Genomic DNA, 26437 nt, shown 5'->3' on the forward strand with positions numbered 1-26437 from the left:
CATCAGCTGGGTACCATACTTTGTTTTCTCTAAAGGGAAACAACAGGCCCAGAGGGATGTCTGAACTTCCAAGTTTGGACTCTTTCCACTATGTCATGTTGTTGAGTGATGGCATAATTAATCTTCACTCCTTGTGACACGGCTATAGCTGTACATCTCTCTAACGCAAAATCTTAGTTTGCAAGTGTATGTTTAACAGTTCTCCCTTATTAGACCACTAACTTCAGATGAGAGATTGTGGCTGATTTCAGTACATCAAGATCTGGTAAAGTGCTTTGGTATTTAACAGATGCTCCAATGAAGGGTTTTCAGGTAGGAAAGATCCACAACTGAAACTACAGAAAACCAAAGGAAAGCACGGAACCCAATATACGGACATCCTCCCTCTCCAACCAAATCAAGACACAAAAAAAGAGAAACGAATAAAGCGGAAGAACGGAGAGAAGGATGGGAGAAACGGCGGGCCTCTCCTCCGTCCCTTCCCCCACGCTCCACGACAGCTTCCCAGAAAGTTCCAGAAGAGAGTCAGGCGTGGCCGGTGACATCACGACGCCCCGTGGCGACCACCTCTGAGGCCACTGGCGCGCTTTCTTTCCCGCCTCAAAAAGACCCGGATACGGGGTTAGCGCGGCGCGAGGGGCGGGGTTTACGTCACGTACAGCTCGGGACGCGCCACTGCTGTAAAGGGAAAGCCGAGCGCGGAGGGGCGGAGCCAAGAAAGCGCGCCTTCTGGGAGGGGGTGGGGCCTGGTTAAAGAGCGCCGCGTCACATCCGGGAGACTTAGAGCCCGAGCGGAGGCGGTGCGGAGCGTTTCTCGTCTCACCGGCTCGGGAACCAGTGCGTGCTGCGGAGCTGCGGCTGAGCCTCTAGGTAGAAGGCGCAGGAGGTTGGCAGCTTCGATTGAAGCACGTCGGGCGGCGAGAGCAGCTAGAAGTCATGAGCGACAGCGGCGAGCAGAACTACGGCGAGCGGGTACGTAGCGGTGGTGCAGGGGGCGGCTGTGTGGTCCCAGCTTCTTGCATCTCTTTCCAGGCCCGTCGGCCTCGGACCGGGAGACTGGGGCGATTTCGACTCCGAAGTCTGAGACCGGGAGGGATGGGAGTCAGAGGTTTAAAAGCCCTAGTGGATAGTGTTTTTATCCGTGAAGGAGGCCGCCGGCGGGTTTAGGTGGCCCTTTACTCGAAACGGCGGTTTTTTCCGTTATGGGGGTGGGGGGGAATTAAAAATGGCCGCTGCGTCCCCTCCGTGGTGGGGGAGGGGAGCGGTATCTCGTTTCGCCGTTGCTCTCCTGTGAAGCCTCGCCGCAGCCATCTTGGGCTGGCGGACTGGGCGCGCTGCCAGAGGCACAAAATGGCGGAGGAGCCGCGCGACAACCTCCAGGCCGCGGGGGACGGGGCGGGCAGAAAGGCAGCGTTCTTTGGGATTTTTTTTCTCAGAATTTAGGTTAAGACAGGATCGTATTCTGGGCCCCGAAAGAATGGGAATCTAGGGTGTTCTTGGGGCCTCTTTTAAAATGGGGAAACTAGTCTGAGGTAGACTAAGTTCTGGACCCGTTAGTTTGAGGGGGTTGCGCGCCAGCTTTGTGTTCGGCCTAAATGGAGTGCTTTTCTTTGATACCGAAAGGGCTTTCAAACCCAAGATCGTTTTCGGTATCCAGAGTAGACCACGGGGTCGCTGAGATTTTCTTGTTTGAGGGAGTAGATTTTTTTCTGCGAGATGGTGGAGGAGAAATTGGCGGGCAGCAATTTACGGCGCCGTTGTTTTCTTTGTTTTGAGGCATTCCTACTCTGTGAAGCACAAGTTGTGTTGGTGCACTTTTTAAAGTTTCCACTCCAAAATGTGGAGTTTGGTGAGGGTTGGATAAACTGCAGAAATAAGGAAGTTCCCGGGCTAAGAAAGCATGATGTAAAGCTTGGTTGCGGGTTCGTGAGTACTAAGATGCAGAAATGTCAGTCTTGCCAGAATCTTGCATATTTGGAGGTTTGTTAGAAGGGTAATAAAAAGCACCATGGAACTTGACTTTTTTTTTTTTTACTTGATGGGATTAAGTTGGGTGTTTTTACAGTTTATCTGTAATTGTCAGGTAAATCTACTTAAATATCTTCTCAAACTCATGAAACAAATTTTAGTTGGTTCATTAGAAGGGCGTTTTTATAGAGAAACTCCTTAGCTCTTGGAGTCTTAGTGAAGTTACTGTGTAACTTTGGAGCCAAGTCTGATTAATTTGGCTTGAACTAATCAGGCCCCGCCTTTACCTGTGCAGATGAGTATTGGCTTTATATGTTTTTCCGTAAGACGATTGATTGCCACTGTCACAGTGTGTGTGTGATTATTTTTTAAGCTCGCTCTTAGGGTGAGAAAGCTTGGATCAAGTTCACAAGTTGTTAAAGCTGTGGGTTATGGTTTCTGCGGGTTGAATATACTGTCGAAACTAGGCGTCAGTGTTCGGACTGGAAAGCAAATGATAATTTTAGTCTTCAGCTATTAAACAAAACAATTATAGGATACTTTTGCATTGTTTTGAGACTACAAAATGACTGGTCTCTGACTAGAGCTCTCAGTTGAATAAACCTGAGTAAGTTACTTGTGATGGTGTGCTTGAGAAGATGAAAAATTCCCCAAAGGAAAGTTAGGGTATTTTTTTACGTAAGGGAGGAAACAATTTCAAGAATTAGGTCCTGGTTTGAGACATCTCAAGAGACATTGTCATCCCATTAATCAAGTTTTTGAATTGGTACTTTCTGTTAGTAGAATATACATCCTAGTTATATCACAATCCCGTTACATAGAATGGTGATTCAATACATTCTTATGGAATGAGACAAAGTAATAAAAAAATTTAAAGGTACATGTTAAAAATTGATATTTTGTCTTACATAGAGTCTTGACTTCTTGGAAGAGTTTTTCTGAACTCTGACGTTGTGGAGTACTTCCACATTGTTTTCTTTGGCGTTTGTTTTGTATGTAGATTGCTTTCCAGTCGGTTTATTGGAACCTGAAGTGGTTAGACTATACCTAAAACAAATACGTTTGGGACTCCCAAAGAATGCGTGGCAAAACCATAAAGCTCAGTGGGATGATTTAAATATAATGCCATTAAAAACACTAGGTAGAGCACTCAGGTCTGATTGGCTAGAAACTTCCTTTTGGAAGTGCTTGAAAACAGTGGGAAAACCGTTGCATTCCATCTTGGACATGGCCTGCTATGAATAGCTTATCTGGAGCCTGAAAAATTAACTTTCATTCCACTCTGAGTTTTCAGACATTACAAATTGTTGATGTAAATCACTAATACTAGTCTAATCAGCTAATGTTAATGTAATCACTAAAATCTTATCAGCTGGAACCACCTCCTGCCCCACCATAGCCACCAGCCCCGCCGCTCTAGACTATTATAAGTTCGATTCCTATACAGACTGGGGTGGGGTGCCAGCAATAAATTATCCTCGACTTGCTTGTTGATAGTGTGTTTACTTTATTGCGTGAATATTGACAGAGTTGTGGTTCCTTATGTTCCTTTGTCTTGTTTTAAATGTGCAGCTAGGGTGCGTTCCTGAATTTTTGTGGTTCGTTTCACACTTTCAGTTATGGCAGAATCTACCTTTTACCTGTATCTGGGATTTTTCATGTCAGAGTTGATAGATTTAAATTAAAACCTGTTGCTAATTAGAGCTGACTTCCCTGATCTGGCCAAATCCATGTTAAAGTAAGATACTCATTTCAAAGTTCTAGTTTCTTCCAGTCATTTCCCAAAATTGGTCACGTTTTTTGCAAAGCACCTTTGGAAAAAAGAGAGGTGCTTTTAGCAGATATGTCATGTCACAATTTGGGAGAATAAGAACATGATAGAGTCATGTAGCCAAGTTTAGAGGTGCATGGTAATGGTGAGAGGGGGGTGGTAAATAAATCTTGTAAGGCCCAATTATGGTCACACTCTTTAGGGTGTGGTGACGTTTGTTTGTTCTTGGCACTGGTTTAATGTTCAGCCCTCCTAACTAATTTCTTTAGCTTGTACAAATGGGTCTTTAACTAGAGAAACCAGAAACTAAGGAAACGCTATTTGTATGGACCAAATCATTTTAATTTGTCTGCTATCAAGATTGCAATAACTACTCTTGATAGTGTTGCCTATTTTTGTAGAAGTAATGTGTATACGATATAGGTACATTATCTTTAGTCTTATTCTTTGTAGAGATGAATAGCATCTGGATACTATCCCATCAAACTGCCTTTCAGATTCTGCAGTTTATTTCCTCTTCTGCTTAATCTTGTGTTGTCTTTTTGAATTGTTTTTAGCTTCTAACTCTAAATCCAAATTTTCAAAACTAAAATATCAATCTCTTTCTTCCTAGAGGATTAAATTAATGTTGGTGGGAGGAAATAGTTTTGTTTCAGTGTGAGTCTGGTTAGGCACAAGTCTCTTGAAACCAGGTTGAAGAATATTTTTCTTGGTCTTAACTAAGAATGATTTAATGTTACGGATATGGCCTGGAACTAGAAGGTGGCATGTTCATACTGAAATTACAAGTATTTATAAGGTAAGTACTACTGGTTTTGTGAAAAGATTGAACAGGAATTCAGAAGATGAGAGGTGTGTTAAATGGAATTTGCCTTGTACAGCTTTTTCCCATTCCTTATCTCCAGTAAAATCCAAAGCCTGGTAAATATTAATACTTGCATAGTTGTTGACATTTTGCCCAAGAGGACAATGCTACAGTGTGTATATCTTTTGAGCCTTAGCATTGCGTGTTATGTTGATCAGTATTTTACTCATAATTGTATTATTTTCCTATGACCTACAGTGATGTGATTGGGAATTTTAAGTGTTCACCCAATTTAGTTTTTTGGGGGGAGGGGGTCAGGCTTGTTTTTAAGCTGGGTTTGGGGAGTTCTTCATTATAGCAAATTAGTCTTCAAATTCCCCCAAAATCTTTGCTTTGAATTGGGTTTTGGAGGTTACATTCTGATTTTTATCAACAAGATTGCTGAATATGACAGCATGGATGAGGACCCTTTTGGGGTTGTTTTTTGTTTGTTTTTTTTTTGCTTAGATATTAGATTAAAAAGTAGTCTTCTGAAACTAAAACATACTTGCGCTTGAATGTTTTATGAATGTAAATTCAGAGTCTGTATGTATTTGCAAGAGATCCTTTTAAAAGCTTGGGCTTAGAGCTCATTTAGGCATGTCAGATGACAGTTTTTTCAGAAATTTTCAGTCTTTGAGGATTTTTCAATCCAACCAACCTTCCGGTAGAGTTTAGCTGCAGAAAGAAATAGTATAGTCTGTACGTTGATATGAGCATTGATCTTTATAGCAGATTCAATGAGTTTTTCTTTATCTCCTCCTAGTTTTTAAAATACTACCTTGTCGATCAACCTAATGAGTTTGCACGTTTTTAATGTTACATAAATTCCAGCTGTAGTCCCTAGAATTATTTTAACAAAAATTGTGTTGGTTATGGGACAAATTTCTGCTTATTTGTAAGTAGGATCTCTTAACCATATGTATATAACATTAGCCCAGTAGTTCTTCTGGTTTTATCAAGTGGCCACTTGAACTTAGCTGAGGTTTGAATGAACCTAGTATTTATATTATCTAGCAGTGTGCTTTGTTCTTCAAATATGAAAGAAGGGAGAATGTTGGGAAGGAGTAATGAAATAGCAGGAAGGCGTCCATATTGAAAACTTGTGGTATCTAGAGCTTTGGCCTCTTCCAGCATCTTCTGCACCTAAGCCCTGTATTTAAACTTTAGGAGGCCTTAAGAGGAAACCTGCTTGGGCATTCTGATTCCACGATTACATTTGTGCTGGCAGTAAACATTTCCCATTACATTTTAGTGATGGATATTAAAACGAATTACTGTGACTCCCTTAAATAAAAAGTTATTTCAATTTTTTCCTGGATTAAATAAGCAATAATTAACATTGAAAAACTAGACTGAAGGTTATGGTTGTCTTTTTGATCAGATAGGTATAAAGACTCATCTCTCACTCTCTCTCTGGTTCCCCCCCCCCCAGAAAGTTTTATTTTCAGAAAAACTAGGAGAGGAAATTGTTAACAGTGAAAGATCATAAGGTGAAGTTCAGGGAAACTAGGATGTTTTATGAGGGCAGTTATTTTGATTAAGGTGTTCAGTAGACACTATTATACTTTATTGATCTGTTAGGTGATATCGAGTCTTTTTAATAATTTCAGGAGGTGAGCTGTAATTTTCTCCCAATATTGCCACCTTTCAAAGTAGAATTGCTCCTTTGGACTGCAGAAGATTTTAATACTTTGTTCATTGAGGGGGGAGATTTCACCAAAAATTCTTTGAAAACACCACTGTTGGATTCAAGTTTGTTCTGCTTTCTTCATAGCTACTCGCATGTAGTAGTTGGTTGACTTGATCTTTTTAATGATTTTAGTTCTAAATTTAGTAAGTTGGGCCATTCATATTTTAAAATCTCACTAGAGCAGCCTTCTAGCGGTGGGTTGAACATTATAGTCCAAATTTTCAAATTCCTTAATTGTTTTTTTACAGAGCTACTTTTGCAGTTAAAAAAATGTGTGACGTTAAATACATACCTTGCCCTTAGTCACAATTTGTAAACCTCTTCAACCCTCAGCCTTGTCATCATTGTGCAAATGAATTGTCCGTGCTTTCCTTTCTTGCACTTTGTATTTACGTGTCACTTTTTGACTAGAGATGTGCTTTTGACACTGAACATACTTTCTATTGATGAATACGATAAGAAGTGTGAAATGTAATTACAGTTCTTAAAATGTCAGTTGAACAGTAAATGTTCAGTCGTGCACTTCACATTCAGTTTAAGCATGATAAATCTACTTGGAGTAGACAAAAGAGATTGATTATATATTTTAGAGCCAGCAGGAAACTAGTTTCAGTTTTTTGAGCTGCGTATTCTAGCTTTTCTAAAAATCCAAAACAACAAGAGGGATTTTTTTTTTTTCTAGTTTCAGTTTTGGCACTGGATTTTATCCTGGAGTTTTAAAATATTCTTCATCCTGTTCTTTTTCTATTAAGGTTAATGTTGAAGAAGGAAAATGCGGAAGTCGTCATTTGACAAGTTTTATAAATGAGTATTTGAAGCTCAGGAATAAGTGAAGCTGAAATTTGAAAAAATAAAAGAAAGAATGCATGCTAATTATCAGACCAGAAGTCCCACTTGTAGAATATTGAGCAATTTGTGTGAAGTGGGGAAGATGAAAGAAGTCAGAATTTGAAACGGAAGAATGAAGAAAAGAAATAAAAATGAAGTTAAGATAAGAAGTAATCTGGAATCAGAAAGCACTACGCTAAGTAATTACTAGTCTGTTTATGTGTCCCTGTATATTTTGCTAAACATGCATGCATTATTTGTTTAATAGAAGAAATATATACAGGGAAAAGAAGTGCCTTCCAGGGGAAACGTTTAAATTAGGTAATTCTAATTTTAACTTCTTAGTCAAATGATTGAAATGCAACTTTAAAAAATAATAATAACCCTTTGTAGTCAAATAGGAGGCAGGAATGAGCTCTTCAGTTTGGGTAACAGCCAGCTTCATGTTGTCTCCTGGATTTTTCATCTCTAACTTTGCTGGTCCTGGGGCATGAGTGAGTACCTCCAGAGTTGGAGTTGGTGGTCTGTCTTTGCCACCCCCCTGGACTCTTAATGCACAGACCCCTATTCAGTACAGAGCAATATATAGTAGAATGTTTTCTTAAGTTTGTCAGAGTTTTCCTAAAGAATGTCACCAGATTGGTTATAGAACCAAACCCCGAAAATCCAAGCAAAGAATTGGACAGGATAATTCCTTTTGGCGTTTATGAAACATTAATTTCTTTCTAGATGGCAGTAGTGGAAAGCTATGACCATTTAGGCCCTAACTTTAAGATGCATGTGTGCTAAATTCACAAGATGATTCTTAATTCTTTCTGTTTAATTCTTATTCCAGCTCAATGACTGGGGTTACTGCTAGGGTTACTGCTAAAAAGTTATAGGGGGCTTCCCTTAGAATGAGGTGGGTCACATAAGTGAACAGGATATCTAACTGAAAAGTGGCAAAAATAGTAGTAGGTGCTTTTTTCCCTTTTCTCATTTTCTGTTATTAACACTTAACCGTTAAAATGTGAGAGAGATAGATCATAAAGTAGCTTTATTCTGGTTCCCTACTCCCTCCACTTAATGGGAAAATAGACGCCAAAGTTCTGTCATTTTCCCTTCTGTGTGTTGTGTTTTAGCTGAATAGAAAAAAATGGTGCAGTCTTGTTACTTTCAGTTGGATGGGACAAATGCCTGTGTCAAAATAATGCCCAGTAGTAGCCAACCAACAGATGGCTTCTACCCTATTGGGAAAGCCAAGGCTATCACTTGTCCCCGAAATGAAGATAGCCTAAAAAACTTTGAGAGTTGTCAGACTTTACAGCTTTTGGAAAAAGTGGTCTAAATGACATTCTAGAGGAATCCATTTTCTGAGATTTTAGGGCCTGTTAGTGTCAGATTTGTGGTTTTTGTAATATTTCTGTATCTTGCAAGCAGAAGAAACTTAACTTCCATTTACAGGCAATAGTTTCCAGTATTTGTCCCGATTATTGCTTTGTAAAACTTGGCACATGTAAACTAATAACATTAAATTGGTAATGTTGATTTTGCATTCTGAATTACAGTTTAGGCAGAGAGCTGAGGCAAGTCATGTTGAATGGATGTTTTTCTATTTAAGCTCATGGATTCTTTTATCAGGAGATCTGAAAGGTCCTTGGGGTCCAAAAGAGAAAAGACCTGTTAGTCATCTAAGGGGAAGAAGCAGTTTGGAATTCGATTATATGGCACAAGCTGGAAAGATGTAAAGCAAAAATAAACATTGATGCTAGTGGAGCATCTCATCCATTCAGGTTCCTCTCCTGCCCTGGCCAAAGCATCTTTGAGTATGAGAGTGCATCCCTCTACCCCTTGTCTGGAGACTATAGGGGAGACAGGCCTCTTATCCTGGGGCAGGTGTAGGTGTAAGGTACATGTCCTCAGGAGGGCTGATTAATGCCAGGGGGCAGGTGGGGGCAGAGAAGGTGACAAAAAACAAGGTTTCAGGAAAATGACTTTGTTGGGGGAAAAAAATCAGATAGGTAAGAAGTATAAAGCTTGAAATTGATTAAATTAGTGAGACTTAACTAAGCATCATAAACACCTATGGTGTTTTTAAGAAATACAGACGCCCAACTCCAGACCTACTAAAATAAGCGCTAGTTAGGGGTGTGTTTTTAAGTGCTAGGTACGTTTACTGCATACCTCTAAGAGCCACTGTTCAAAATGTAATTTAGTGCATCTAGTTTTTAAAATGTATGAGAAACCTAGTGATTGGATGGTTTTTCCCACTTCTTTCATTTCTTTCAGGAAGTTTTTCTAAGATATTGCCATTCTCAGAATAGGTAGACACTGGTTGGTATTTTGTTGGAAGGCTGAGTTTGTTTTTCTCTGATGTGTTCCGTATAGATTGTATATTAGTATGTGATTAAGATCCAGTCTATAAGAACTTGATTCCCTGAGCAGTTTTCAGGGAATTTTGGCTTTGTTATTCATGCTAACTTTAAGTATATGACCCTTTTCCTTGAGATACTGATATTCAGAGTAGTGCTTCTTTTGGTAGGATTTTAATGTGTTGACATTTATTGTTCTGACAGCCCTGAAAGTGGACTTAGAATTTTCCTTGCGTGTAGGGGCTTTTCCAGCTGGTTTTACAGATTTGACCATGGACCAAGGTTTAAAGCTAACTTTAGCTTTTAGATTTGGCTAATTTAGGTGTCATTTCTTCTAGACAGGCTAAATATCCTTGCACATAGTTACAAACCAGCTAATGGCCAATGTAACTGCAAAAAGGTTTAACTTTAAGACTACCCCTGACAAGAAAGGTAGGAGGTTAGAGGCATTGTTTTCTGTGTTAGCCTAACAAGTGTCAGTACAGAATGGAAAAAATCTTAGCATTCTGGTGGTTTCTCCTATTCCTGGTCTGAGAAGTGATTACTCACAAAATGCATCTGCATGTAGCCAATTAGTTGTAGAGGTTGAGTGAAAAGTCTTATGATAATTTCACAAATACTGTATCTTTGACCCTTGATCTGCTAGAATTTCATGGAAAAACCTCATTAAGGTTTATTCTGAGGCTAGAAGTACTTTCTTTTCCCTCTTGGTGGACAGACGGGTAAAGCATCTCAGCTTGGAATAAGGCTTTTCTGTTTACTGAAGCGAGAGGCTTAAAAGAGGATCTTGACTTTTTCTACTCTTCCTTCCTTTTTCAGATCCGTAAACTGATTTCTGTTAACTACAGTTACTTTATCGGTAATCTTTTAACTCTTATTGTGAGGCACCCATATTCTCAGCTGCCAGAGCAAATTGTTTTCGTTGGTTTCCATTAAAAGTCATAATCATTCCATGAAGTAATCTTTCTAGCATTGGAGTAAACAAAGGTATTTAGTAAATAGCTTTTAGGTCCCTGTTTCTTCCTTCTCTTCTAGATTAGCTTTTGCCTGTTGAAATGATGGCAGAAAGTGCATCTCCAATTTGAGAACTTCTTTGTTCGAGGAGGAGGAGGTGGATTGTGCTTTAAAATGTCTCTTCAGAATATTTGCCAGAGAAAGCCAAGGGATTGTTGGTTGGGGTCCCCAAACCACTTCTAACCACTCCTTGATGGTAAAAGCAGCTGTTTTCACTAATAATTAGGGACCATCTTTGAATCTCTTTACTAACTCGTGGCAGGAAGGAGAGGGGGCTGTCATGTTTCATGTCACTTTACACCATGTTTCATAATGACTGAAATCTTACTGTAAAGTTTCTAGAGTTGTTTTGCGTGTAGAGACCAGAACTCCTTTTGCCCACTGAGTTAACTCTTATGTTCCCTGTTCTAAACTTTAAGCTTTAATTTGTCTCTTCTGTGTTGCATCATAGGAAGGATCTTCCAAATTTTCTCCATTATGTTCTTAAGTCACAGAACATTCTAAAATGTTTTGGGCTGTGATTTAAAAGAATTTCGTATCTTCTGTCCTTTGAAGAATGGCCAGTGTATTTATTCTGAGGGTCTACCACACAGGGAGGTCTCTTGTGATAACTTCTATGCAGCTTCAACATTGATTCTTACCCCTACAGTGACTTACCTGTAATGTTGATTCCTTTTGAGTCTGGCTGTTTATCCTGTGTTGGGCAGGAAGTTCATTAGACTAATGCCTTTTAATTTGCTGAAGATGGATAACCTGGAATAAAAGTTGTCTTGGTTTGATGATACCTTGGTTAGCTATCAGACTGAGTGGATTCTCTTGTCCATTCCACTATTTCTGTTTTGGTGTCTTGGCAGAACCTTTCCCTAGGTCCAGTTCTTTCTATACATGTTTGCTTTTTCCACTAATTATATGCCTTTGGTTCACTGATGAACTAGTTATCCTGTTTACCCATTTCTTTGCTAGTTTCTTTTAGAAATCTTTTTTGTATTACCTACCTACTAGCTAGTTCCAGTTATGATAGGGGAAAGCTTGGGTATACAGTATATACCTAGATTTCCTGAACTTCCCTTCCTAAACCTAGATAAGGAACCCATGATCTAAACTGTTTTGGTTTTAATATGTCCTTTATGTAACTTTTCTAACTGCTTATTCTCAGTTCCCCATCAGTTGGCACTGGCTCATCTACACTTAGCTGAGTAAGATCTCTGGTACCCTCTTAATTCTTACCTCTGCAGTTAATTCACTGCCTCTCTGCTATAGCTCCATCTGGTTGCTTTGAGCTTTTTAAGGGCTTCCTACCATGGTTAGGTGGACAGGCTCTACAGATCTAGTGTCCTTCAAGCTGGTCCTTGCTTTCCACTAGGTTTCTACCTTTCTCTGGGACTTGAAACAGTTACCGTCCTTGTCTTTTTTCCCACTCAGCAGTAAATAAAACTTGAATATACAGTAAGTTTTAATTAATTTCATAGGGTTTTTTTTTGTTGATGGCAACTTGGTTGAAATAGGTGTGAGGTATAGGTGTCATAGTTAATAAGGTTCTTTCTCACCCTAGTCTTTATGGAGTAACATTCCCAAAACAATCCTTGGGCAGTTCCCTTAACTGCTTGGCTTTGGCACCCATTTCTGAAGAGTGGGGTCAGTTAACTCTTACCCCTGCTCCCTAAAAAAAGGTGGAAGTTCAAGTTAATTGGCTTATGTCAATTGGAGCAACGTAACTATTATACCAGGTATATTCAGTTCCTGCCCTTACCTATGTTTTCTTATCTTGGAAGGGGATTGCTTTCCCTCACCATTTATCTCACCACAGCTTATTTGTTTTTAAAGTTGCCCAGAAAGTATACAAATTAAACTTTTGACATCTACGTGTAGGAATCCCGTTCTGCTTCCAGAAGTGGAAGTGCTCATGGATCTGGGAAATCTGCAAGGCATACCCCTGCAAGGTCTCGCTCCAAGGAAGATTCCAGGCGTTCCAGATCAAAGTCCAGGTCCAGATCTGAATCTAGGTAAGAAAGACTGTCTTGGGATTTTCTTGTTACTCTTAGCTTTCAAATTGGTGTGTGCTTTTGTAAACTAGGAAGATAGAGAGGGTCAGTTCATTTGTTGGCTTATTTAATATTGGTACTAGAAATGAACTTAGTCGTTAAGATCTGGGAGATAGAAGACTAAGTGGTTAAGAGCCTGGGTTTTTGGCGTTAGGGTTCAAATCTTACCTCTATTTTTTTCTGGCTTGGGCAGATTACTTAACCTTTTTCAGTCTTAGCTTCCTTATCTATAAAAGGCGAATTAGTAATAGTACCAGTTCTTCAGAATTGTGAGGATTCACTATGAGTTTTAAGTGAACTGCTTACTAGTATGGCAAATAGACTGCAGAACATTGGCTTTCAGTAACTGCAATTCTTGATAAATAGGTATAGTCTAGTATGACAAATGTATGTATAAAACAAAAACACCTTAATGCAGCGCTATTTTTTTTTTTTTAAATGTTCGTCAAGAGTAAGCTATACATCTTGGTTTGCCCAGGTCAGCCCCAGTTTATGCCGATTGTCAGGCATAATTAACAGCGCCCCCTTTCTCTCTTACGATGTATCCTCCTTGGTTTAAATGACAGTTCATATAATCACTGTAGTTAAGAGCAACTGGTTTTAAAACACTGCTGGAGAAAACTGTGATGGTGATTTTATCTTAAGTGAATAGTGGGCATAATGCAAGAAGCAGAAAAATAGAGGGTGGTATTCTGAGGGGTAAAGGTGGGTGCAAATCAAGCTAGTATGAAATGCCTGTTTTATGGTTTTCGAAAGATAATTGTGTTAAGTTTAATCTCTAAATTATTTTAAGATATGATGGAAGGGAACTTTAGCTGGTAGTGGTTTTTTGGAACTCTTCCTAGCAGAGTAGAAGTGACTATATACAGAAGAAAAGTATCGATCCTGCTATATGCCTGAATTGTGTGTTCCAACTTTTGTAGTTTAACTCTAGAATAGAGTATTGAAAGCCATATCTTACTGTTAGCTATTTAGTCATAACCTTGAAGCCTTTGTCTTTCAGGTCTAGATCCAGAAGAAGTTCTCGAAGGCATTATACAAGGTCACGATCTCGGTCCCGCTCCCATAGAAGATCCCGTAGCAGATCTTACAGTAGAGATTATCGAAGACGGCATAGCCACAGTCATTCTCCCATGTCTACTCGCAGGCGTCATGTTGGGAATCGGGTAAGATGGAAAAAATGTTTTTAAAGTAGTGGACTGTTTAAAGCCGCTTTATAATAATACATAATATGTTCCCTTTTTTTCTTTTGTTTGATGTTAGAACTGATATTATTTGACAGTGGAGCTTTAGCATGAGTTACCTGTAGTGCCTTTTTAGTGTTTTGAGATTGTCTCTTTTTAAAAGATACCACCCATGTAATTGTCTATATTTGTGCTATTGATCACATTTAAGATATTGTCACATTAACAAGGTATTGTCATATTAACAGCACATCAGATTAAAAAATCTCCATTATACATTACTATTATTACTATTAGTACACTAGATCATAGGTCTGTATGTTTCATACTAATGTTAATTTACGTTTTCTGGGTTTGTTTTAATACACTTTACAGAATGCTGTCCTGATTTTCTCATTTACTTTTTTTTTTTTTTTTTAAATTCTTGGCTGTGTTGGGTCTTTGTTTCTGTGCGAGGGCTTTCTCTAGTTGCGGTAAGTGGGGGCCACTCTTCATGGCGGTGCGCGGGCCTTTCACTGTTGCAGCCTCTCGTTACGGGGCACAGGATCCAGACGCGCAGGCTCAGTAGTTGTGGCTCAGGGGCCTAGTTGCTCCGCGGCATGTGGGATCTTCCCAGACCAGGGCTCGAACCCGTGTCCCCTGCATTGGCAGGTGGCTTCTTAACTTACTGCGCCACCAGGGAAGCCCTCCCATTTACTTTTAAGCAAGTTTATTTCAGGTATTAAGGCTTTTTTATCTTCCACAAGAAGTTCCAAATGAGATGGCATTTAGTGTGTTCATATTGTGGTTTCATTGTATAATATAATGCAAGTAGATGTAAAGGGAGTGTTTGTTTTTGAAAGTGCGATGGAATTTGACTGCAGTAAATGTATGTATGACGTAAATGAAACCTTTAGGCAAATTCATTACGGCTACTGGAGTGTCAGCGACATTTGGTTCATTATTTTCCTTACGGTAATAATTGCAAGCTACTTATTAATACCTGTTAAATACAGTTTGGTACTCATCTTTGGTTACATTTGTGTGTGTGTGTATATGTCTGTGTATATATATATATATATAAACATTAATGTATACAATGTTTCTATAGAAATAAAATCGGGCTGAACATGCTCTTCTATATCTTTTTGGCAATTTAGAGCCTCCTATTGCGTGAGTGGTATATCATAACATTTTAACAGTATGCTGTTTTTACCCCCTCTGGCTTATAGAGACAGTGCTATTCTGATTATCAATATGTGTGCATATTGTTGAGTATGTGGCCATTTCTTAGAATAAAGCCCTAGAAGGTGAATCCCTTGGGCAAATTGCCCTCCAATCTCCCCCCCAAAAAAATGTCATGTGCTTTTCACTAGTATGAGCTGCTGTTTCCTGTCCACTTCCTAAGTTGAACTTACCCCTTTTGCAGTGTTTTCTACATGTTCTTAAACATGCTTATGGTGTTGCTGTAATATTAATGTTAGAATAGCGTTTTATTTCGTTGTTTATTATCTTTTAGGGTTAGTGTGACATTTTTGGCTAATTTATGCATAGTTTCTTTTTTTTTTTAACTTTGATTTATGACACGTTTTAAAGTTGAAAATCCATTTTTCTGTTTCTAGGCAAATCCTGATCCCAACTGTTGTCTTGGAGTATTTGGATTGAGCTTATACACTACAGAAAGAGATCTAAGAGAAGTGTTCTCTAAATATGGCCCAATTGCTGATGTGTCTATTGTATATGACCAGCAGTCTAGACGTTCAAGAGGATTTGCCTTTGTATATTTTGAAAATGTAGATGATGCCAAGGAAGTAAGTAAAAGTCTTGTATCTTTGTAAAAATACCAGTCCTATTTTAACTATTTTTACTGGGATAAGGACAGTTTTTGCTTTAGTAACTATATATAGCTTGAGCTAAAGGAAATGCATTCATCTGGGAACATAACACTGATCAATATTGAATTTTTTAAAAAACCTAATGTGGACATTTTCACATATTTGTACAGTAACAGAAAAGTATGACAGTTTGGTTCTATATTCCAACTCAGTTCTCTCCACCACATTTGAAGTAAATCCCAACATAGTCAACTGTTGCCAGGTGTGGTATGTGTCTAGATACAGATATTTCTAAAGTATAAGAATATTAATACTCATTTGGAATATTTAATCACTGTTTATATCAAATTACTTTTTAAATTTTATTTTTGGCTGTGTTGGGTCTTCGTTGCTGTGTGTGGGCTTTCTCTAGTTGTGGCATGCGGGGGCTACTCTTCGTTGTGGTGTGCAGGCTTCTCATCCCGGTGGCTTCTCTTGTTGCAGAACATGGGCTCTAGGCACGTGGACTTCAGTAGTTGGGGCGCACAGGCTTAGTTACTGTGCAGCATGTGGGATCTTCGTGGACCAGGGCTTGAACCCGTGTCCCCTGTATAGGCAGGCAGATTATTAACCACTGCACCACCAAGGGAAGCCCCCAAATTCCTTTTTTTAAAAAAAATTTTGGCTGCATTGGGTCTTTGTTGCTAGGCACAGGCTTTCTCTAGTTGCGTCGAGCAGGGGCTACTCTTTGTTGTGGTGTACAGGCTTCTCATCGCAGTGGCTTCTCTTGTTGGCAGAGCACGGGCTCTAGGTGCGCGGGCTTCAGTAGTTGTGGCACATGGGCTAGTTGCTCCGTGGCATGTGAGATCTTCCTGGACCAGGGATCAAACCCATGTCCCCTGCATTGGCAGGGGGATTCTAAACCACTGAGCCACCAGCAAAGTCCCCCCCAAATTATTTTCTAAAATGGAGAAGAACATTAAAAAGTGATAAAGCTATGACTCTGACTCAGGAGAAAGGAACTGGTTTTGAATGTATACTAGCAAGTGATTTTATATTTAGAGTTAAGTTGACTTGAGGCAAAACATAGGAAGTAATTTTTTGGGGGGCTGTGCTGCATGGCTTACGGGATCTTAGTTCCCCGACCAGGGATTGAACCCAGGCCATGGCAGTGAAAGCACTGAGTCCTAACCACTGGACTGCCAAATTAAATTTTTTTTATTATGTAGACTAAAGTAAAAATTTAGTGTGAGAATCTAGGCCACATTTAAGAAATCTGGACTTTAGATACAGTATAAGGAAAAGTTGAGAAACTTAAATGACAAGCCATCTGAGGTCAATGTTGAGATGAGTAACTGAGTTCTAAATGAGATTATATGGTTATACATTTTCTTTTATATGTATATATAACTTTGTCAAGATTATACTAATTTTTAAAAACCATAGATTTTAAAATAAAGCTGATCTACTAAAGGAAGAATTGAAAGCTGAATGCAAGTAATTATAATTTAAGAGATTTAATAGATTCTTTAAGATCTCATTCACTTCATTTTGGTAATAATTGAACTGTATAGGCTTCCTGGTTTCCCTAAATTTTTTTTTTTCTTTCTTTTTTTGCTACAGGACCAGAGTTCACTTTCTGAAAGATAGCATATTTTGTATCTGAAGCAGTAGTGCCAGAAACTGTCTTGAGGCAGAAACGATCAAACTAGAAAATAGCATTCTTGGAATTAGACGTTTAAATTCTATTTAGGTGGAGGGGTGTTTCTTTAAATTGTGAACAAACTGCTATGTCTTTGGGATATTTTTTCCTTAAGTACATACTGTTTTATTTAGTCTGTGTTCTAGATAAAAGAACTATATGTAATTCAAGCTTTCTTCATCCCAACCTTTTGCTTCCATAGCAGGGAGCCATAAACTTCTGTAAGGGATTAGACAGTAAATATTTTGGGCTTTGTGCACCATAAGATGGTACGCGGGCCTCTCACTGTCGTGGCCTCTCCCATTGCGGAGCACAGGCTCCGGACACGCAGGCTCAGCGGCCGTGGCTCACGGGTCCAGCCGCTCTGCGGCATGTGGGATCTTCCCAGACCGGGGCACGAACCCGTGTGCCCTGCATCGGCAGGCAGACTCAACCACTGCGCCACCAGGGAAGCCCACCATAAGATCTTAATGACACCTTTTCAACCCTGTCAAAGTAATGTAAAAGTAGCCATATAATATGCAAATTAATGAGTGGAGCTATCTTTCAGTAAAACATTTATGGTCACTGATTTTGAATTCCATTTATGATGAAATACTATTGATTTTCTTTCCCCTCACCCATTTAAATTCTTAGCTCATGGGTCATAGGTAGACAGCTATGTACTGCTTTAGAGCTACAAGCACTGTGTTAGATAAAATATTTCATGGGTTAAATTGGCTTTTGTGGTTTTTTGGGTAAGCTTTTCTGGGCTAGCTTTTATAAATAAAGATTTAATAGGCAGAAAAGCCTATTAATAAGCTGTCAGGCATAATGTTCTGGCCTAGCTGAAACATCCAGTTGGACCCTGTTTATAGCTGTTGGATAATTTGGGGCTTTGTCCAGGGTGTATATAACAACTTACATATCTTTTGAAGGCGAAAGAGCGTGCCAATGGAATGGAGCTTGATGGACGTAGGATCAGAGTTGATTTCTCTATAACAAAGAGACCACATACCCCAACACCAGGAATTTACATGGGGAGACCTACCTAGTAAGTTTATTTTCAAGGTTGTTAAAAATACTGACAATTCAGTTTGTTCAGTTCCTCCAAGAACTACACGTAGTTAGGGGTGGGGGGGATCTGGCATTTCAAACTGGCTAAAACTCAAAGTCAATACAGTATATTCAGTGGAAACATTCTGTCGGTACCACACATTTTGATTGGTATCATTTAATAGATCACATCCCATTTTTATCATAAATAAATGCCATAGATTTGGCTTTGCTGGGTCATTGATTTTCACCAGATCATTTTTCCCACGCTGGAAACTTAACCGTTATTATAGGTAAGATTTTTTAAGTTCGTACAAATCTTACTTACTGTTGTTCATAGTGGCAGCTCACGCCGTCGAGATTACTACGACAGGGGATATGATCGAGGCTATGATGATCGGGACTATTACAGCAGGTCATACAGGTAAGTTAAGCATAATACTAAGTTTAAGTTGCCAAAAAGTTGAAGGTCACGCCAGGTCTTCTCCTGAATCAGTTGCAACATAATTTAAGGCAGCACTATACATACCTGAGTTTTAGTCTTTGATACAAGTCATTACCTTTAATACTAAGATCCAGGTCCAGAGTATACACTAGTTGTTTGTTTTGGCCACACCATGCGGCATCTTAGTTCCCTCACCAGGGATCGAACCCGAGTCCCTTGCATTGGCAGCACGAAGTCTTAACCACCGACTGCCAGGGAAGCCCCTAAACTAGATTTTATGATTATGTGTCTTTTTAATTTATCTTTGTATGTATATTTTTTAAACAGCAAGTTGTAAACCAACTGAAATCCTTGGTTTCAGAACATGACAGTGAAAACAATTATAGACCATACTTCAGTTTTCCCCCCCTTTTTTTTTTTTTTTTTTTTTTTGCGGTATGCGGGCCTCTCTCTGTTGTGGCCTCTCCCGTTGCGGAGCGCAGGCTCAGCAGCCATGGCTCACGGGCCCAGCCGCTCCGCGGCATGTGGGATCTTCCCGGACCGGGGCACGAACTCGTGTCCCCTGCATCGGCAGGCGGACTCTCAACCACTGCGCCACCAGGGAAGCCCCCCTTTTTTGTTTTTAAAGTGAGTTTCATAAGCTGTGTTTTGAATGTCATTGCTTTATAAAGCAATTTTTCGTATCTAAGGAATCGTGCACTGAAGGGCAGGGGAAATTGATTCTTGGAAGAATCAAAGAAGTAATTATTTAAGGACAGTAATTAGTGTAACAATGGTAAGAAGTTTATTACCAAAAATATTGATATATATTTTGGGGTTTGGCAGGGAAATGTTCATGGCACTGGGAATACTTTGAAAGGCAAAAATGAAGTAAAGTTCTCTATTTTATTAGCAACAGCAGGTAATTCAGACCCTTCCTTGCTTGTCAAAATGTAAACTGTGTAAAGTATTGACCACAACAGTTAATCCTTGACACCTTATTTTAGTGTGGTGTTGAGGTGTGGATGTCGTCTTTTGCACACTATTCAGTAATGTTTTAAGAAGTTGACAGTCCTGATATTTAATACTGACAAAAAGAAACTTTCTTAAAAGTGGCATTTCTGTACTGAGTGACACTTAAGGGATTGATTTGTGGAAGCTGCAAAGATTAGGGTCTTAATATTTTAATTCATGAGCATTTACTTTTAATGATATTCATTATAACCACCAGGGAGAGCTCTATGCCAATTTGTAAAGAGGTGGCAAAAGCAGCTAGCTTTCACTTCTGCGAGTTTTAATTTTATTGCATGAATTGTGTGTACTTTCAAAAAATTTTTAAATGAATATATGTTGCTTTTCTGCCTTCACAGAGGAGGAGGTGGAGGAGGAGGAGGATGGAGAGCTGCTCAAGACAGGGATCAGATATACAGGTATGCCAGGAGAAGATTTAAAATCTGTACAATAGTAGAATGGCTCACATAAAGACATCTTCGTTATTAGTATTTTGGTAAATTATAGTTGGCATTACACAGAATTGGATTGCATGAAGTTTATGAATATACTGTAACTGAAGCCAAATGACAATGTGTATATGGCTTAATTTGTGTGTTCATAGAAATTAATTGCGCTTACACTAGGTCATTTACTCAGTGGTACCATTTTGTACTTTAACATGAGATATGGCAGAAACTAAGTATTATTCCTGATAGTTTTATTAGCTTTTTATAAGTATTTCAGAATAGTAAGTGAGTATTCAAGTTGATCTTTCTTACACAGAACTAAATCACTTTGAAGCACTATGAATGAAATTTTGTTTTGGGTGCTCATAGGGTATAATTAGTGGTAAAGTTTTTTTTTCTCCTTCTCTAAGCCATTTTAAATTCTGTTAAGTATAATGTTAATTAGCAGATGATCAGTGGATCAAATATAGCAAGGAGTATTCAACCTCTGATAGTTTGAGGGGTTATTTGGTACTGGGCCTGATAGTGTGCTTCATTCTCAGGACTAAAACAGACCTTGAAATCCTGTGACTAATGCAATATTTTTCAAGGTCAGTGAGGGTCTTTTAGTTTTGGAAAGTGACAAAGGGATCATATATAATCTCGGTAGTCTTAGATGGTGTTGACATTTGTTTACAGAAGACGGTCACCTTCTCCCTACTATAGTCGTGGAGGATACAGATCACGTTCCAGATCTCGATCATACTCACCTCGTAAGTTTTTATTGACTTACATGATTGTTTATATGTTGTAATAGCATGGCTTGCTGTGACTTACCAAACAGCAGATAATGGGTTAATTCAATTAGTTTTATCTGTATTGCTCTCCAACTTTTGGTTTAAGGAAGTGTAGGAAAACAACCCTTGGATCTTACTCTTGTTGCTTATTTTCTGTCATCATTTGTAGCTTTTCTTTTTAGGAGTCCTTGTTAATGTTTGTACAGCTTGGAAACATTTGAGTGACTTAAAACCTTAGCTTTCAGCTATATACTCCCAGCTATTTCTGTTTAACATTGGTCGTCTTAGTGAAATCTTTATGTGAAGGTTTTCCTCTATTTTCACAGGAGAGAATCTGGTACATAGGAATTTCCTGATGGCAGAGTAGTTTAAAATGCTCAACATTAAAAGTACACACTTGAGTATTGAAGAATATTTATTTCTTTTCTTCCTAGGTCGCTATTAAAGCATGAAGTTGAAGACTTTCTGAAACCTACCCTAGAGTTGGGATATTGTTTGTGGACAATATTTTTTATTGTCTCCTGTTTAAAAAGTGAACAGTGCCTAGTGAAGTTAGGTGACTTTTACACCTTTTATGATGACTACTTTTGGTGGAGTTGAAATGCTGTTTTCATTCTGCATTTGTGTAGTTCGGTGCTTTGTTCAAAGTTAAGTGTTTTCAGAAAAGTATGTTTTGCATGTATTTTTTTACAGTCTAAATTTTGACTGCTGAGAAGTTTCTATTGTACAAAACTTCATTTAAATGGTTTTTCTACTGAATCCAGGGTATTCTGAAGATCGAAGCCTGTGTGTAAAATGAGCTACCAAATGGCAAAAAGCAACAATAAAGTTTGGTTTTTACTTTTCTTTCTAACATATCAGTGGTTAGCAGAACTGTTCAGAATAGACTGTCAATTCAAGACAAAAATGCCCGTTTTCCTCCAGTCCATAAAACATAACCATACTTAATATACCTGCAATTAAGTGATAAAAATTATGCTCTGTAACTCTATACTGCTAGTATTAGGCCTAAAGATCTTTCAATACAGCTAATGCTTAATATAAATGTGAATTTGTTGGCGTTTATATAATCTGTGTTATATATATAGCAGGGAATAAGATAAGAGTTACACAATGAATGCCTTTAAAAGGCTATTTCTTAAAGCTGTTACAAGGGGATAATGGTATTTCAACTAGTTATCAGCAAGTGACAATACATTCCACCACAAATGTACTCTTGTTCTTCTAGCTTTTAGATTATATGGAAAAACTGGGTGCTTTAGGGTTTGAGAAAGAGAGAAGGGAACACTACACCTGTTGTGGATGAACTGAAGACTTTGCCTGTTCATTTTTTAAATATTATTTTCAGGTCCTTTGCTTACCAAAGGAGGCCCAATTTCACTCAAATGTTTTGAGAACTGTGTTTAAATAAACGCAAATGAAAAGAGTAAAAGGCTGGTACAACTCAGTTTATAAAGATTTTGTTTTAACCTTGCTACATATATAATTAAGAGTTCTTTTGGACTCAGTTGTATTCTTTTTGTTGTTATTGGTGTTCTAAATAGATAAATTGTGTATTCCTGGCAGATAAATCGAAGTGAGTAACTAGGTATTGGAGTGATCATCTCCACTTGCAGATGGTGTTATATTAAAATAACTCTAGTCTCCACACTTGCCCTGAAGGTACCTGAAATGCACATTCTTCTTAGTTTATTTTCATGGTCATTTCTAGCGAAATTGCTATAGGCAGGTAATTAAAGTTCGTTAGCCTGCTGACCTTTGTATTATTACTTAAATATAGTATAGTGTGTCCCAGGTACTTTGTAAAGCACTTCCCATATATTAATATGTTCAGTCTGCATCAATCAAAATGGTGTAGTAATTTACCTTAGGTCAAACAGCTGTTACAACAGCAATGCTGGGATCTGAACTTGACCAGTCTCAATCCATACTCTCTACTCTTAATCATGATGTCATTCTGCCTCTAACCTGGGTAACCAGATGATTAAAAATACTGGTAATGGAGTGTAGGCATTATTTGTAGGCCTAAATTTGCCAAACTTACTGGACAGGTAGAGATAGGCTGAAGAGTGGTGAGACTCCTTTCCTGTTCTGAGATAAGAAAGCAAGTAGTAATCTGTTAGTGTGCTATGATGGTAGTTACCTGGTTTACAAAAAGGGTTTTTGTAAGCCATAAAACAGTGTATAAGCATAAGAATTGAAGACCATGCGTATGGAAGGTGTAAATGGTCACTTCCTCACAGTAGAATTTGGTACAAACAGGTCCCTTTAAGACTTACTGTTCACACTATGGAACATTTTGTTCCCATAATTAAAGCTTTCTTACATTTAATTGCCAACCTTTTTTGTCACTTTTGGGGGGATCTCAGAATACTTTCCGAGTGTATCTGATCAACTGTTGCTGCATAATCAGTCATTAAAACTCAGGCACACAACAGGTACTTTGGCTGCTGATCTCATCCAGGCTCTCATCTGTAGGACAGCTGGGGTTGACTGATAGACTGCAGGTGTGTGCATTTGTTCCGCATGGCTCAGCCTCCTTGGAAGAGTGAGCAAACCAGCACATTTCTCACTGTGATGTGGAAACACAAGATCATGACGTTCAATCATCCAAGTACATTTTCAAGCCTCTGCTTGTAATAACATTACATCTTTTCTCATAGGCAAAAGCAAGTTTTCCAAGCTGGTATTAGATAGGTGTCATTTTCTCAGTTTCCCAGCATGCAGACCTGCCATTGGGATATTCCCCAAGCTGAGTCCTGCTGAGAGGCAGAGCCCACCTAACACCATAGATGCCCCAAATCCCAGATGCTTGTTTACCCATTCTTTGCATCTACAGCATATGCCTGTGAACTAGGCATGGTCAGTCAGGTGTATGCAAACTTTAAACCTTAAACCCAAGAAGTAGGGATAGTAGAAAATTACTCAAGCGAGTAGAGTGGATAGTAAGTGCCTTAAAGATGTCAGCAATATGTGAGAGGGAGTGGAACTAGGGGATAGGGAGGTGGTTATATCTCTAGCCAGCAGATTCCTTATCTGGTGTCAGTGGCAGCAGTGGGACAGGCTGGTGTCCACAGTTTGGCAGTGGTGATGACCTCACTGGACTGACTTCATGGTGTGGCTAAAACTTCCTTCCAAGCCTGACTCTCCTTTCCTCTTGCAGTCTGCAAACTTAAAAAGACACCAAAAATTTCCTGTATCTGCTTAAGTCAGCTGGCATTTTTTATTTATAATGAAGAATCTTGACTGATAAGTAACTCCTTGTCATTTTGTGATGCTTAATTGGTAGCCATCTCTAGTCTCAATTTGTATTCCCTCTAATCCATTCTTCATTAAGCGGTCAATGTCTTTAAGAGGTATATCAGATCATATCATCCCTTTGTTTTAAGATCCTTCAATGGTTTCCTCTTGCATTTAGATATAAATCCAAATTTTCTTTTTTAGTGACCTGCAAGGACCTTCACTAACCCCTCAACCCACCAGGTCTCTCCAACCTCATCTTGCAACTTTCCTTTTGGATACTAGCAGCAGGACCTTCCTCAGCTTTAGTAAACGAGTAGAAATTCCAACAATAAGCCACTTGTGAAGAGGAGACGAGCAAGGAGGAGGCAAGATGGAGACAAGACTTGGAACTGAGTATCTATTATGGTACTTTTTAGGCTTGGGACCAATTCCCTAATGCTGATTCTTATTGCCTGCTTGACCTTTATAATTACAGTTTTTTTAAAACATAGTTTAAAATGTAAGCTTAAAATTTTTTGACCTTTAAAATATTTTTAAATGAATTTCCTGAAGCTATTAAAAGCTGAGTCTCCTTAAGGTTAAGTTGATTTTATTTTTTCAGTGTAATGGCTATATAGTTTATTTAAAGCTAAAAATTATCTGATTGATAAGACACATACTGTATCTCTCTTCTTTCCCCAGGCAAAAAGATTGTCCCATTAGGCAATATAAAGCAAATTATCTGATAATTGTATATCATGATAATTCTCTCGAGTCTAAAGGTGCTATTTGAATTTAAAGGTTGTCAAATTACTTCTGATTTCTAGTTCTGCATGTAAGGAAACTGGAAGTCACCACTCCATCCTAACAAGTAAAAGCTGAACAAGAACAAAAAGTCAACAGCTCTTTTTCTATCTGTAAGAGAGGTAAGGTCATAGGGCAAACTGCTGCCCCCCAAATTGGAGAGATGGGCAAATACATTGGAATCTCAGCTTAGTGGAGTTGAAACCCACAAGCAGAAATCTCTGCAAAAACCATTCACCAGAGCATTCTGTACCTCTTAAAGATCTGGCCCCAGGAGAAACTATTTAACCAGAGCCCAACATGCTGGGATTTTATCAGAGCCTAGCTGACGTGGAAAAGGGAAATACCCAACTCCAGCTTGCTCTAGCTATCTTGTCCCACATAAGAGGCCAGGAATGGTGGTGGTGTGTCGGGGCAGGGGGCTCAGAAGCACTTGTGAAGTTTACAGGGCAGAGGCACAGACACTAATCACAGGAGTATAGATGGTTTCCCCTCTACCCATACCTTACCACCACATTTCTAAAGGCTTACGGCAATTCCTTATAGCCAGTACATTATGTCCAGCTAATGGGGGGGGGGGGGAATACAAGGCATATTAAAAGGCAAAAGCCACAGTTCGAAGAGACAGTAGGCATTAGAACCAGACTTAGATATGGCAGGGATGTTGGAATTAACAGACTGGGAACTTAATTAAAACCACTGTTTAATATGCAAAGGGCTGTAATGGATAAAATAGCATGCAGGAACAGATGGGCAGTGCAAGCAAAGAGATGCAAACTAAGAAGAAATCAAACAGAAATGCTAGACATCAAAAACACTGCAGAAATAAAATGCCTTTACCAGATAATAAAACAGGACATAGCTAAGAAAGGAATTGCTGAGCTTAAGGAATTCTCAATAGAAACTGCCAAAACTGAAAGAAAAACACCAAAAACCCAAGAACTAAAGACAACTGCAAAAGGTATAGCTCATATATAATGGTAATACTAAAAGACGAACAGAAGAAATATTTTAAACAATAATGATTGAGAATTTACCCAAGTTAATGTCTATTGTAGACTGTGTTGCCCTCAGAATAATATGTTGAAACTTCATCTCTAATGTCATGTCATTTGGAGCTTTGGCCTTTGGGAGGTAATTAGATCATGATGATGGGGCCCTCATAAATGGGATTAGACACCAGAGAGCTCCCTTGCTCCTTCCACCATGCAAGCACAACAGTGAATCAGGAGGTGGATCTTCACCAGATGCTGAATCTGCCAGTGTCTTGATCTTGGATTTTCCAGCCTCCAGAACTATAAGAAATTTCTGTTTATAAGCCAATCCAGTTTATGATACTATGTTAGAGCAGCCTGAACAGACTGGATGCCAAAGCACAGATCCAAAAAACTCAGAACACCAAACAGGGTAAATGCCCCAAAACCACAACAAGGCATGTCATTTTCAAACTACAAATAATTGAAGATTAAAAATCCTGGAAGAAGCCAGAGGAAAAACGCATTTTACCTATAGAGGAGCAAAGATAA

At 38.9% G+C, this 26437-nt stretch overlaps 1 protein-coding gene and 1 long non-coding RNA gene across 3 annotated transcripts in view; one reads left to right on the forward strand and one right to left on the reverse strand.

The window, feature by feature from the left end:
- The window catches only part of LOC309962629, a 742666-nt gene that overhangs the window by 565156 nt on the left and 151073 nt on the right, over positions 1–26437 (reverse strand). The gene's annotated exons all lie outside the window — the stretch shown is intronic.
- TRA2B (transformer 2 beta homolog) lies at positions 793–25486 on the forward strand. 2 transcript variants are annotated; one of them, XM_082840222.1, is made up of 9 exons: positions 793–972; positions 12339–12472; positions 13515–13677; positions 15297–15485; positions 18108–18223; positions 18566–18649; positions 20020–20079; positions 20788–20861; positions 21320–25486. In XM_082840222.1, the coding sequence occupies exons 1-9, from the start codon at positions 937–939 to the stop codon at positions 21328–21330; spliced, it is 867 nt and encodes a 288-aa protein (XP_082696348.1). In that variant the 5' UTR covers positions 793–936; the 3' UTR covers positions 21331–25486. The 2 variants fall into 2 exon arrangements, with proteins under 2 accessions (XP_082696348.1, XP_082696347.1); XM_082840221.1 differs by lacking the exon at positions 21320–25486 and having other exon boundaries at positions 20788–21313.

The sequence above is a fragment of the Leucopleurus acutus genome (genome assembly GCF_964270905.1).
Source record: "Leucopleurus acutus genome assembly, chromosome: 5".
NCBI lineage: Eukaryota > Metazoa > Chordata > Mammalia > Artiodactyla > Delphinidae > Leucopleurus > Leucopleurus acutus.

What these genes read in the sequence shown, in the direction of transcription:
- TRA2B (XM_082840221.1), top strand. Translation starts at nt 937, where the DNA reads ATGAGCGACAGCGGCGAGCAGAACTACGGCGAGCGG. An exon ending in AGGTCCAGATCTGAATCTAG is followed by an intron (nt 12,473 to 13,514) that starts GTAAGAAAGACT and finishes TTTGTCTTTCAG; the next exon opens with GTCTAGATCCAGAAGAAGTT. An exon ending in GACAGGGATCAGATATACAG is followed by an intron (nt 20,080 to 20,787) that starts GTATGCCAGGAG and finishes ATTTGTTTACAG; the next exon opens with AAGACGGTCACCTTCTCCCT.